Here is a 14,722-nt window from a genome sequence, read left to right as displayed (position 1 = left end):
CCTCAAGTGATCTGCCTGCCTTGGCCTCCCAAAGTGGTGGGATTACAGGCGTGAGCCACCATGCCCAGCCAATATTCTTCCTTTTTGAGAATTGATCCTGTTCATCTTTTTCTTCCCCTCTTGATTATACAATTCTTAAGGGAAGAAACTATGTCTTACTCCACCAATCCCCAATGCATCAAACCTTTAGTAACCACTAATAATCCTTGTTTGAATAAATAAAGAGCAGGCCCTACGGACAAATGTAAGTCAGTAAGTGCACTTGAGTCACTATCTCAAGCACACTATCATTTGAATTTAAATTTCTGGATAAAAATCTCAACAAAACTGATAAGGCACCCTTCAAGCAGGACACAAGTTAATTTTCAGCCTCTAATAGAAGTATTTGTTGGCACTACCTTTCATTGGTTTATTCATTTCAGCAGCTATAAACACACAGATCCCGTTGTCACAGAAAGCTTTGTTCACAAATATAATTTAGTGCATCTCACAATATGAGCTTTCAGGTGGTTGAGCTGTGTGGAAATTAGATTTTTTTTTCTCCTGAGACTCTGAAATGAAAAGAGGATAACCCCAGTGTTCTTGCCTACATCGCTTATCTCACAACAACAGATTACAATCCCATAACTCCATGTTCCCAAGCATCTACTGAACACATAATAGCTGTGTTGATCAAATGTAATGTAGCAGATGAAAAAACATCAGCTGGTTCATGCCCAAGACAGCTGAAAGGTGCACCTACATTTTTAGTCTCCAGATACCAAAATAAATCTGTCAGGCTTAATCATGAGCTGTCCTGCTACTTTTGGGGAAAGAAAGCCATGTCCAGTGAAATTTCTTTTATACTGGCAGGCATTTTGACTCTTCACCTATTGCTGTTGAATCTCTAGGATATGTACATGTTTTCACACTGATAGCTTCATTGAAGAAAATACAGCAATCTGATATTTTTGTGTGAATCATCTTTGGAATTTGTGTTCCTCACCTTTGGATACAATAAATATTCAAGAGAAAAAAATACGGGAAAAAATAATTGCCTTCAATGATGAGTTCTGAAATACTTATAAGGATAAGTGATGTTTTGAAAAATTCTCAAAAGCAATTATAGAAGGAATAATTTTTGCAGAGAGTGGCCGTCTCTTGGGCACCATGGCAAGAAAAATAGTATATTGCCCTTGGTGATGCTGAGGTCAGGTATCAATAACAACATGCTTCATATTTTCATGAACAAAACACTTCATAAGGTAATGAGATTATAGAAAAATCAACTCAAGGTAAAAATAATTACTTTGCACATGGACAAAGGATAAGTGGAAGAACTTATCTTCTAGTTCATGGTTCATTTAACAATTAATTGCTCCTTTTTCAAATAGGTCCACTGTGTTCTGGGCCTTAAACAGTGTACTTCTAAGAAAGTTTGTTATCCTTACTGAAGGAAATTACAGTTAGGTCGCTTCTCAGCCTTTTGGCTAAGATCAAGTGTGAAAATTATACTTAGATTACTGTGTAATTAGGCCTGATAGATCCTGGGTAGACTTCACTGAATCCAGGATGCAATATTTGGGAAAGTACTTACTTTGGAGTCCTAATGCCTGGGTGCTACTTCTATTAGTGCCAGAAATTAATAGCGTGACTTTGGGATAATCACTTAACATCTTTGAGCCTCATTTTCCTTATCTTCAAAAAAAAAAAAAAAGAAAGAAGGAATCAGATTAGATCATCTTTACCAGATTAGCTCTGTCTTTAGGTCCCCCAGTGTAACCGGGTTTCTGTCTTGGTCTCAGTCCATCTTTGCATTATCCTGGACTTTATTTATTTGAATCTCAATATCTGAGAATTCAATTTATGTCTTTATTGTACTGAAGTCTATAAAGATGTTTTTAAAGAGTCACTAGACTCCAGTGGGGCAACTTGCTCCAGATATCATCATAGTCTCGTTAAAAAGTATTTATTGACTACTAATGTGTATAGGATATATGAGTTGGAGACTCACAGATACACATATATTTAATTAAAAAAATATGTAAGAATGAAACTAGCCAAAGATCTTGGCAGAAAGTGTATGAGACTTTTAGCTTGGCTGGCCTTTGTTGGAATGCTCTATTTTTTATTTCTTTATTTTTTTTTGTTTTTGTTTTTTTGTCTTGGCTTCTTCCATGATCTTGACCCTGTGCCTTGAAACTTTTTTTAAATCATGAAAAATGTGTTTGTCTTCAAGCTGTTCAGTGTGGCAATATCACTTAGAAATATTTCTTTTTTAAAGAGTCCCATGTTTTTAATATGATAGCTAAAATAATATGATAGATGGGTACTATAAAAATAAAATTAAGGTTATTGTTCTTTTATATGCCTTAGACAAATGTAATTCACTATAAAAATAGGTTTCTCTTAGCAGCAGGAACAAAGAAAAAGTAATCTGTTGAAAATGTTAGATAGCTTGCTGAAAGGAAAAAAATTAATGGCAAAAACCAAAGATCTTGAATTTGTTTCTAATTTGCTCAACAGCATTTACTGCCAACAAAACTAATTTTAATTCAGGGTAATTATTTTCTTGTTCCACATCAAATAATTAAATATCACATTTTTAAGATCTTTATTCTCATATCTTTCCTATGTGTTGAATCAAGACTGTTCTTGCCCTGATCAGATAAAAATCAATAATATTGAGATCAAAGTCTTCAAACATCACATGCTAATTTGAAGTTGTATGCAAGCCTAAAGCTAGTGTGTAATGCCTTTGTTCTTTTCCTCTTAGGCATTTATGTCCATGTTCCAGATCCTCACCCAGGAAGGATGGGTGGACGTAATGGACCAAACTCTAAATGCCGTGGGACATATGTGGGCACCTGTGGTTGCCATCTATTTCATTCTCTATCATCTTTTTGCCACTCTGGTGAGTTCAGCATTTTTTTTTTCAATTATATCTTGGAATTTATAATGGGATGAGCATCAACAGATATTTGGCCTATTGTCAATTTCAAAATGGGAGCCAAAGGACTAATGCAGACTAGTCTGGTTGGATGAGATCCCTCCTTCCATTCTAAGTTTCTACACATCAAAGAACTGCTTGATTTGTTAAGTTAGATATTTTCTCCATCAGGTACCAGTGTTTGCAAGAGGGAAAACAAGACAGAAGAAAATGAAAATCTCACATTTACACACCAATTTAAGTATCCCCAAGCATTCACACCTAGATGATCTCAGGATCAAACCGGAACTCCATTATTATTTTTTTTCTCATGTAGAGACACTGTCTTCAATTTCACTGCATCCTCTTCACAGCTGTAATTAAACTGAAGACAGAAGCTGTAGACCTCAGGGTGCAGTCAGTTAATTAGAAATCAGCACAGTGTTTTTGTGCTATGTGTGACTGGAAAAAAAAAACACATGGAAAAAAATAAAACACATCGCTGCAAATATTGTAAAAGTACAATAAAACTGAATACCAAAGTCCAGTAAGAACCGACTTCTGTCACACAAGCAAATTTTTCTCTTCAATATACTTCCATTAAAAACAAAGAAAAAATGATATGAAATGCAGCCTATGACTTACTAAGGAATGTAATACCAGATGCTCATCTCTATGTAATAAATTTGTTCATATTTAAGAAGCAAACCTAAGTTCTAACATTACGTTAGAAGTTCCAAGTTGAGGACTCAAATGTTTCCCTTTATCAGGAACACAAGAAATAAAAACAACTGCTACTATTGTTTTTGGCAGTGTGTCTTACAGTTAACAAAATATCTTACAATATTATTGCTAATCTTTGGAACACGCGATTAGATAGTATTCCCAGTTAACAGATGATAAAACTGAGACTCAGAGGAGTTTAGTAATTTATCTGATGTCACATGGAATGTAAATATGACCAGGGTGTTCCCAGGTCTGTCTGATCTAGATTTGGTCCTTAGTCATGCAGCTACTTATTATTGCTTCCCTGGATAATGAAGTTTAAAGTTGTCTGAAAAAATGTCTTTGTCAAATCAAACTTCTGCCAAAGAATCACTCACATCACACAAATTACATATAATCTCTAAGGTCAGTTTTAATTCTAAATATCTATGAATGAAATAAGTCCTTGATAAACTAGATATAATTTAGAAGTTGTGTTTGCTATAGACAGACAGAGGCTTTCAAAACTAAGACATGTCCACTGAAAAGTTAATGAGAATTCATTGTTACGTGGTGTGAAGTCATGGGCTCAAACAGTAGAACTACATAGACATAGTTTTGGCCTTTTTATTCATGGAGTTGACTTTTAAAACATTCACAAAAGATAGGAACATTGTGCAGTAGGAATGGAAGCCTGGCTTGCAAAGCTGAATCTGGCTGTGCTGGTGTTTGCACAACACTTAGCCCTGGGGTCTTTGCATCTTCCCTTCCGGAACCTTTAAGCCTGTGCCATTTATTCATTCATCCATTCATTTACACATCATTTATGCATTCAACTAAGTTTATTAAGCACCATGTGTTTAAGTTACTCTAAAACTATAGAATTGCTCAGACTGTTGATTGTGGGTTAAATGCAGGATAGATTTCATTGAGATCATCTATGTCAGGAAATATCAATCTAATTATTTTATAGTAATCAACCTAATCGTTTTCTTAATAAAGCAAGAAAATGGTTTACTTTCCTCACTGAAAATGTTTCACACTCAGATATACGTTTGATTCTTAAATCAGAGACACAAAAAAATGAAAGCTGGAAGAAAAAACTAGCCTATTAAATTATTTAGTAAAGTAATATTTTTTCAAGTGAAAATTCTACTGGGGTCACTAATATAATAAAATAAAATATTAAAACTGGTATATAGCCTTCTTGGGCAATCTAAATCTTCTTTATGGGCTAAAATATGGCATTGGTTATAAAACACTTAAAGTTCATCCAAGGACTCCTGGGGTTCACCTGAGGCTTTAGGAATCCACAGAGCACAAGATGAAAACCAATCTCTAATTCTACTCTTTCCGTTTACTGATTTAAGTATCTACCCAAAACATCTGTTCTAACTTTTTTATTGCAATTTTCAAACAACAGTTATAAGTTAAAACTGAACATTGAAATGAGTTGTTCTTTTATTCACACTTTTTAAAAGTCTGTAAGGCAATTGAGAATTCAGAAGTCTACATGTTAACAAGAACAGTTTGGTAAATGTGGTGTCGTACAAGACTATGAAATTGGAGTGCAAAAATCCAGATTCAGGTTCTAGCTCTGCTGGTCACTCGATATCTGATTTCTGAAGAATCATGTAACTTGCCTGATCTCTCTGTTGTTTGTATCGGAAAGTGAGGATAATAATTCACAATACACCTAGTTTCCAAGGTTGTCACGTATCTGCAAGTTAACCCTGTGTTTCTGAGGATGTTTTAGAGCACCAACAGTGAGCCCCTTTAAGTGTAGATAAGACGGTTTGTGCATTTAAAGCCATATATTAATAAATGTTAAGTTTATATTCAGATATTTTTAATTTATGCAAGTATCATTTAGTAGGGTATCATTTATGCCCCTTCCTGAATTAATTTCCACTCTTCTTCTTTCTCTCCTTTCCTATACCTCTTCTCCCAGGCAATGACTATGATAATTTTAATATAAGTTCATTTTCCAATTTTTAAACATATTTCACTAAATTTAACATTCTGTCATTCATAAGAAGACTCAGTTTGTGTAATAAATAGAAAAACAATTAAACTATGCACATAGAGGATAAGGTGCATCCCTACTTCAGAGTTTTTAAAAGGTGAAAGTCAATGTGCATCTTAAAATCAATGAAATGCAGAGGTTTCCCACACATATATGCATCCATTACAAATATAGTATTTAGGGCCAGCACGGTGGCTCACACCTGTAATCCCAGCACTTTGGGCGGCTGAGGCAGGTGGATCACCTGAGGTCAGGAGTTAAAGATCAGCCTGGCCAACATGGTGAAACCCTATCTCTACTAAAAATACAAAACATTAGCCAGGCATAGTGATGGGCACCTGTAAGCCCAGCTACTCAGGATACTGAGGCAGGAGAATCACTTGAATCTGGGAGGTGGGGGTTGCAATGAGCTGAGATCGTGCTATTGCACCCCAGCCTGGGCAACAACAGTGAAACTCTGTCTCAAAAAATATATATATATACACACACACACACACACACACACACACAAATATGTGTGTGTATATGTGTATATGTGTGTATGTATATATGTATATATGTGTGTATATATGTATATATGTGTGTATATATGTATATATGTGTGTGTATATATGTATATATATGTGTGTGTATATATATGTATACACACAGTATTTTAAACTTAAGGTTACTATCTAAATACATTTTATGCCCAAAATTCTGAAGATTAATATTAAGTTTTCTTAGTTTGCAAAGCACTGCTCCAGTCAACTGATGGCCATCCCTGGGGGAGTGGTCTGGTAAAACCTACTTCTCTCCCTGTAAGTCCATGCTGGGGCCAAGTTATACATGGTCATGTGTTTCCCTCCTTATCAATTATTTGTAGCAGCAATTTTTAGAATCAATGGTATCAAACTCAACATATATTCTGCAGTTAAATTTTTCATTGGCTATTTTTTTCTGAGATCTTTTTATCTTACTCCACATGAAGCTCATTTGGTCATTGTTACAGAGAGCCGTATGGTACTCTGCAGACTGTGAATATGCCGTATTTGTTTATCAGTTCTCTTTCTGATGGCTATTTAGGCTGTTTTCCAAGGTTGTACATTTATAATGCTGCAACACATTTATGTATTGTACACACTTATGTGAATTTCTCTAGGATATATGTCCAAAAGTAGAATGCTTAGATCTTAGGTTCTGCCCAAATTGCTCTATACCAGGGGCCTGCAAGCCCAGATACCAAATCCAGCCCGCCACCTGTATTATATAACCTGTGAGCTAAAAATGGTTTCTATAAATTAATGGTTATACAAGTACCCACATAATATCCTCAGTATTGCCTCATGACCCTCAACGTCTAAATGTTTACTGTCAATGTTTACTGTCTGGACCTTTAAGAAAACACTGTGGACTCCTGCTTTATAGATAAATTGTGCTAATTTACCCTCCCGAGTACAATAGTTGAGAATTCCTGTGTTCTTACACTCTCACTTAGACGTCACATTGTTTGACATGTGAGGTTTTGGCAATCTTATGAATGAACACTGGTATCAATTGGGCTTGCACTTTTGCATTTCCATAATTATTAATAAGGGAGCACCTCTTACTATGTTTATTGACCATCTTTTTTGTGACTCAATAGTTTGCTTTACCTATTTTCCTAAAAACTAATTTATCTTAACTCATTTATTGGATATTTATTGGATATTAATCTCTTGACTATTACATGTGTTGCAAATATCCTCTCTTAGGCAGTATTTTGTCTTCCAGTTTGTCTGTGATGTCTTTTTACATTCTATATATTTTTATTTCATTTCTAGTTAACAAATAATAATTGTATATATAGTAGTCCTCCTTTGTCCCCGAGGGAAACATTCCAAGATTCCCAGTAGATACCTGCAACCATGGATAGTACAGAACCCTATATATACTATGTTTTTTCTTATACATACATAACTTTGATAAAGTTTAATTTATAAATGAGGCATAGTAAGAAATTAACAATAATAACAAAATAGAACAGTTATGACAATATACTGTAATAAAAGTTATGTGAATACACGTTCTCTCTCTGTCTCCATCTCTCCTTTTCAAAATGTCTTAATATTTTCAGGCTGTGGCTGACCACAGGTAACTGAAACTACAGAAAGTGAGACAGTGGATAAGGGGGGGGCCTACTGTATTTATGGGGTACAACGTGATATTTTGATACATGTATACATTATGGAATGATCAAATTAGGTCAAAACTATCAGTTTTTCACTGATGGTCTGTATTTATTTTGAACTCATGCTTAAGGAATTCTTTCCCACCTGAGGTAATACAAATATTCTCCTTTATCTTCTTATAATTGTTTATAATTTTTGCTTTTCATCTTTAAGTCTTTAGCTCATCTCTACTTACTAGTTAGATATAGCGTAAGCTAGATGAAATATACTGTTTTAATAAAACTCAAATCAATTTTTCTCAGATTTATATGAGAAACTACAAGCTTTAGAATATTTATTTGATTTATCTAATTATGAAGTCTAACACAAAAAAGGTAAACTGTCCAAACTTTTAAATTTCTAAATTATTTTTTAAATGATACATAATTAATTTAATAAAAGGAAACACTATATAACTAAATTAAAACAAAGATTATCACTTCTATACTACACAAAAAAAGTCTAATACCGAAGTCACTTCCCCAGTTCACAAAAAATTTTGCTTAAAACATGATCAGCAGTTGTTTTTCTTTTCCTTTATACCCTTAGACTAACAGTTACTGTAATGGGGTTTATGAAGTGAGTTCAATTTGATTTGATACAGTTTTACTGAACCTCTACTACCACGTGCAGGTACTAACCTACGTCCTGGCCAAAGTGCGAAAGAGCTTAATTCATGTCCTCTTAGTGGCTACAAATAATTGGAAATTAGCAATAACGAACACAGACAGGCTGACCAACAAACAAATAAAACCAGTGGTTCAAATGCCTAAAGATGCAAATGATAAGAGAGGCATGTGTACATTGCTACTTGCTATGTGATCAATAAACATCTGCTTCCCAGTTGTTCCCAATCTGCCTTATGAGAAACATCAAAAGTAGTGGCAGTAAAACAGCTGGAGATAGTCTGTGGGCTAACATATAAATACATGCATGAGGGTGACAGGTCTGTGTTATACACACATTGCATGCCCCTAAAAACTAAACTTTGCAAGTTAAAATCTCTATTCTGTAAGCCTGTCTTTAGAGCTGAACTTACCTTAAAATGAGCATTTTTGCTTAATTGTATGTTTCCTTTTACAAAATACTGCAATGCATTTTAACCCAAATGGGTGAGAAGAAAAAAAAAATGTAGTCTATGTAAACATACAAGCTCTGATTTGTCTTTTGTTCACACTGAACAGTGGTGCCATACAACTTGGTGTGTTCCTGATTTAGTCTTCTCAGGGACAGGCATGTGCCAAGCAGCGAAAAACAAAATGTGTGGTTGCAGCTTGTTCTGGAATAAAGAACAGCAGGCTATTTCATCACCCCTGGGGGCACCAATTTTCAGCCCACAATGAAAATCAAGCTGAAGTATATAGCAAATGCATATTCATAACCACCATGTATTGTCCCTTTCAAATATCTCTCTCTTCCGCCAGGTATGTATTCTGTATTTCTGTCCTGACTGATTGCAGTTTATTGAATGCTTATTAAATTCATCTTTTTCCCCACCCTTGCCAGTGATTTGGGGATAAGGACTATGGAAGACCTAACAAGTTGAAAGACTCCATTTTTCCTGCAATGTTTTTCTGTCTATTACTGTTTCAAAGGAAAGCCCTGTGATGTGAATACTGAAAAGAGAGAAAATGTAATTAAGCGTTCATTGTGGGTAGTCTTTTTGTTACCTTTGAAGTGCTGAAATTAACACAGCAATCTCTTGATTTTGCCTCGGTAGTGGCAGCTTGCTGAGAATAGTCATATTTTGCTGACAGAAATGGGCATTCCAAAGTGTAAATTAAATAACTTGATTGTATAGAATTCATTTAAAAGTGCATCTGTGTTGAAAACGTATCCCATTTTACACTGCGCTGATTACATTTGACTTTTTGTTGACCCATATAAAAAGTGAAATTGTTTCATACTACAGGCAGCAAGACAGCTTAGGATAGCGTGATTATAAATGGTAGAAAGGAAAAGAAAAACACAAGAGTGTGGGACATTGATTCCTGCTGTGTTTCTAGTGTATATTTGAAAATAATTTAAAGATAGAAATTATTAATAAAGTTCACAGCAAAGAAGAAAATAAGATTAAAGGTGAAATTTCAGCTAAAGGGACATCTTTAAGCTATATAAAAGAAAAAAATCATAAAATTAAACTTTATAAAAAGAAAGAAAAATGAAAAGGGAAAGCTATATAGGGTAAGGTCATGGCTATCCACACAGTCACAGAGAATGTAAAGTAGGATATGTTGCTACAGGGAGAGAAATTTTCAACCAGAAAATCCATTGTGAATGACAAGGCTGCCCTCTTGCAAAAATAAATCATACTTTTCAGCTGTTTGAATCAAGCTAATCCAAAAGTCTCATTCTGAGGGAATGAGAACTACATTATGTTGGACAAAATGATTTGCGTCACAACAAAATTGGAAGAAATAATTATACTTGTAAATGCAACTATTTCAGTAATTTATTGAATTCGACTGAAATTTGTTGTAGTTAAATAGAAAAGAAAAAAAAATAAATATATCTGTGGTCACATGTATAAAACTTAAACAGAGCAAATAACTACCACACCATTAACTGAGGTGAATCTGGGCTGTTTCAGAGGAGAAAAAGGAAAAGGAGGTGTTAGAGAAAGAGGAGAGTCATAAAGAATATTAGAGAAATCAAACACCTGTGAGACCCTGGTCCAGGTACCAGTTTGAACCTGGAAAATTACACTTTTGAAATCCACTAAGCTGAAAGGTCAAAATTCTATTATGTCATTCATAAATATTCTGAGAGAGACTTCCCAGGCTTCAGCAGGCCTGATAATGTGGCATTTTCCACACTGAATGCATTGTCAATGCTAAACATATCTTAGCAATGGGCATTATAATCTGAGGGAAATAAAGAATTAGATATCTGAAATACATTGCTATTTTCCACTTTTTCATTGACATCGCTGATTCATAATGTATCAATATTGATCATAAAATTAAAAAGTGGATATATACATCAGTTTTATATTACACAGTAGAACAAATACTATGTTGCATATTAATATGATCAAATGCTATAGACCTGTTAAAAGTGCCAAATAGTAAATGCATGAAAAAATATATCTTTGCCTTTTTTACAGCATTGTACAAACTAAACACCACTGTGTTGAAAGCATACATGTACTTAGCAGGGTTCAAGAGGAAATGAAAGGTGGTGTCATTAGCCTTTTTCCCCTGAAATTGTACCATTAAAAAAAATAGGGACATAGTATGTCCTGCTGCATTATAAACTGAAATATCGGGCCAGGTGTGCTGGCTCCCCCTATAATCCCAGCACTTTGGGAGGCCGAGGCGGGTGGATCACCTGAGGTCAGGAGTTCCAGACCAGCCTGATCAACATGGTAAAAACCTGTGTCTACTAAACACACACAAATTAGCCTGGTGTGGTGGTGGGCACCTCCTACTTCGGAGGCTGAGGCGGGAGAATCACTTGAACCCGGGAGGTGGAGGTTGCAGTGAGCTGAGACCGCACCACTGCACTCCAGCCTGGGTGACAGAGAGAGACTCTGCCTCAATCAATCAATCAATCAATAGAAATATCACATAAATCTAAATATTAAGAAATAAATAATGCAAAGCAAATTAGTTGCATAATTTAGAACAGTCAAAGCACAAAGGTAAAAGTGTTTCATACATATGATGACACTCTCGTGATTCAATGTGGCAAGTCCCTGTAAAATTCTTTTCTTACATCAATACCATTTTAATATGAACCTGTAAATCACATTTAGTGGCTATAGAAAAACCTTTTGGCGCAGCAACATGTGGCAGTGTAGGTAAACATTAGCTGAAGGTAACATGCAGACATCACTGTAATGGGTTCTGATTACTAATGAGCATTACCTCAGCTTTCTGTAAAAACAGAACAAATGAGAACATTCAGAGAACTGAAAAATGGTTCTTCCTTTCAGAATTCAGGGCTTGTCACCCATTCCCATGACTTTCCATACCATGTGTTGGCAAGTGTCTGACACCCAGGTCGACCTGCTCATTCAGTCCAAATCCACATTGCACTGGGTTTGTAGGAAAATACTGTATCATTGATAACATAAATTAAATATGATAGACACGGAGCTGCCATTCTTCCTTCACTTCTACCCTTTATCACAGTGGTTATTGTCACCTTGTTAGAGTCTGTGAGAAAAGAACCGCAAAGTCATTCTCACCTCCTGGCAATCAGCTACAGACTCACCCTGCACCTCCTGAATCTTGTTTCCATTGCAAAGACACAGCCAAAGCCTTGGGTCAGACTTTAGTCATCTCTCACCCGGAGTGCCAGTTGCCACCTTATCACAGTGCCCTACATGCCCGGGACAGGGAGATGAGGATCAATCTGAAAGTCCACATTCAAATAGGCCTTCGGCGGAAACCCAAGCCCCCCACCACACACACACATCTTGAACCAGTTTCTGTTTTGTAAGTTTGTGCTTTTTTCACCCCATTGTCACATTAATTGAAAAATGATGCCTAAATAAAGATATTTGCTGAATAAAATTAGGTTTATGCTACTTTCAAGCAAACTTCAAACTTTATTATATTATTCTTAAATTTGCTGCCTCCCCAAGAGTTTGTTCTAATTCTGTAAGTTTGGGCCTTCCTGTTGTGAAGTCACACAGCGTTTTCCCAGAGAAGCCAAAGCTCTTTAGGAGTCTTGCCTTCTCCCATCCACAGCAAATATCAAACGCATCTGCCGTGAGGAGTCAGTGCAGCTGGCATACCGTGGCTCTCTCTGTCCTTCTGCTCTGAGGATGGCTTTTCTCTCTTTCTCCCAAGGAAAAAGTATAAAATATACCGGTTTCTTGTTTAACCAATGTAAGAAAACATTACATATCTTTTTTTTTTTTTTTTTTTTTGAGCCAGAGTCTCGCTCTGTCGCCCAGGCTGGAGTGCGGTGGCGCGATCTCAGCTCACTGCAAGCTCTGCCTCCTGGGTTCACACCATTCTCCTGCCTCAGCCTCCCGAGTAGCTGGGACTACAGGCGCCTGTCACCACGCCCAGCTAATTTTTTTGTACTTTTAGTGGAAACGGGGTTTCACCGTATTAGCCAGGATGGTCTCGATCTCCTGACCTCGTGATCCACTGGCCTCAGCCTCCCAAAGTGCTGGGATTACAGGCATGAGCCACCGCGCCCAGCCAGAAAACATTATATATCTAATAACATTTTGTTAAACTGCACTTAACCCTGTCTAGTTACTATTTCAGTGAGCCAGTTTATTTTTTTGTTTGTTTTTAGTTTTTGGAGACAGGGACTTGCTCTGTCATCCAGGCCTAGAGTGCGGTGGCACATTCACAGCTCACTGCAGCCTCAACCTCCCAGGCTCAAGAAGTCCTCCCACCTCAGCCTCCTCCCAAGTAGCTAGAACCACAGGCATGCACCACCACACCTGACTAATTTTTTTTTTTTTTTGAGAGATGGGGTTGCCCAGGCTGGTCTCAAATTCCTGGGGTCAAGCAATCCTGCCTCAGCTTCCCAAACTGCTGGGATTACAGGCATGAGTCACCATGCCCAGCTGAGCCAGTTTAAACTGGCTGCTTACATGCATTAAAAACAAAAACACACACACAAAAAAACCCTAGAACTTTTAAAAGGAAAAATTTAGCAAAAAGAAACTGATGTCATCACTTTGTGATTATTCCAGCCTCCCTCTCTTATCCGTGACCTCTGTGGCACTCAAGACGCCTGCCCGTCCTGCCTTCCTCTCCAGCCTCCAAGCCCCTTGCCTGGAAGCCAGACTCTGGCCAGACTTACTCACCAGGCCCTGACCACGCCACCTGGAATGGCTTTCTCACAGCTCTTTTCCAAAATCAGTCTTCTCCTTGGCATCTGCGTGGCTTGGGAGAGCATCCTTGGGTCTCTGTCATTGTCTCACAATCTTCAATAAGTAGTGTTCAGAAAGTGCCCCCCTGGCCCACGTGCCCAGATGGGCTCTCCAAGTGTAAATGCTTCAAAATGGTACAGAACTAAATGTGTGAATTTCTGATGGGGCTTCATTTCTGGTCCTCCTTCTTCACACTTGCGTGGCCGCCCTTCCCATCCACACTCCAATTTTCTCTCACGTTCCTGCTTTCTGAGAAGAAATAAGACTGATTCTGGGATGGAGCATGAGAGAGACAGAAAGCCCTAGAGAGAGAGAGAGAGACAGATGCAGAGAGAGAGAGACAAAGCGTGTTTCCGTGGGAGATGCCCACACATCTCACTTGGGGGCATCGGCAGTGTTGATACCCACACAGGTGTGTTTTGACATCCAAGACTCGACCCTAATTCTTCTTGGAACCTGATGGGGAGAGATCTTTGCTGGGGGCCCCACAAGGGCCAGGGGCAGCCAGGGCAGAGTTGGGCAGTTGCCTGAGAGTTCTAGGTGGAGAGGCCCAGAATATCCCGCAAGAACAAGTCTCCGTTAGTTCCAAGTGGAATGGCAGCCCTTTCTGAGTTTCCCTGAGTTGGGAGCTAATACATATGTTGCGGGAACAACAGCCCAAGCCAAAGACCATGCGGAGGCCAGGCATGGTGACTCACGCCTGTAATCCTAGCACTTTGGGAGGCCAAGATCCACGGATCTCATGAGCTCAGGAGTTCGAGACCAGCCTGGTCAACCTTGTCTCTACAAAAAATACAAAAAAAAAAGTAGCCAGGCATGGTGGTAGGTGCCTGTTAGTCCCAGCTACTTGGGAGGCTGAGGTGGGAGGATCACTTGAGCCCATGAGGTGGAGGCTGCATGAGTTGAGATCACACCACTGCACTCCAGCCTGGGTGACAATGTGAGACCCTGTCTCAAAAAAAAAAAAAAAGACCAGGCGGAGAGTATAGTGGATTAAATGGGCCTCCACAAAAGATAGGACCATGGCTTAACCCACAGAACCTATGAAC

The 14,722-nt window shown here is 37.6% G+C and overlaps 1 protein-coding gene across 7 annotated transcripts in view; it reads left to right on the top strand.

Annotated features, from left to right (window-relative positions):
- NALCN (sodium leak channel, non-selective) overlaps window positions 1-14,722 on the top strand; it is a 365,066-nt gene that overhangs the window by 218,296 nt on the left and 132,048 nt on the right. For all 7 annotated transcript variants that reach the window (XM_024231054.3, XM_024231061.3, XM_054529197.2 and 4 more), the window contains exon 14: window positions 2,756-2,893. In XM_024231054.3, coding sequence (XP_024086822.1) covers window positions 2,756-2,893 — 138 coding nt within the window. The remainder of the gene's footprint in view (window positions 1-2,755; window positions 2,894-14,722) is intronic.

Source organism: Pongo abelii, chromosome 14, assembly GCF_028885655.2.
Source record: "Pongo abelii isolate AG06213 chromosome 14, NHGRI_mPonAbe1-v2.0_pri, whole genome shotgun sequence".
Lineage (NCBI taxonomy): Eukaryota > Metazoa > Chordata > Mammalia > Primates > Hominidae > Pongo > Pongo abelii.
This window is presented reverse-complemented; position numbering and strand designations above follow the sequence as displayed.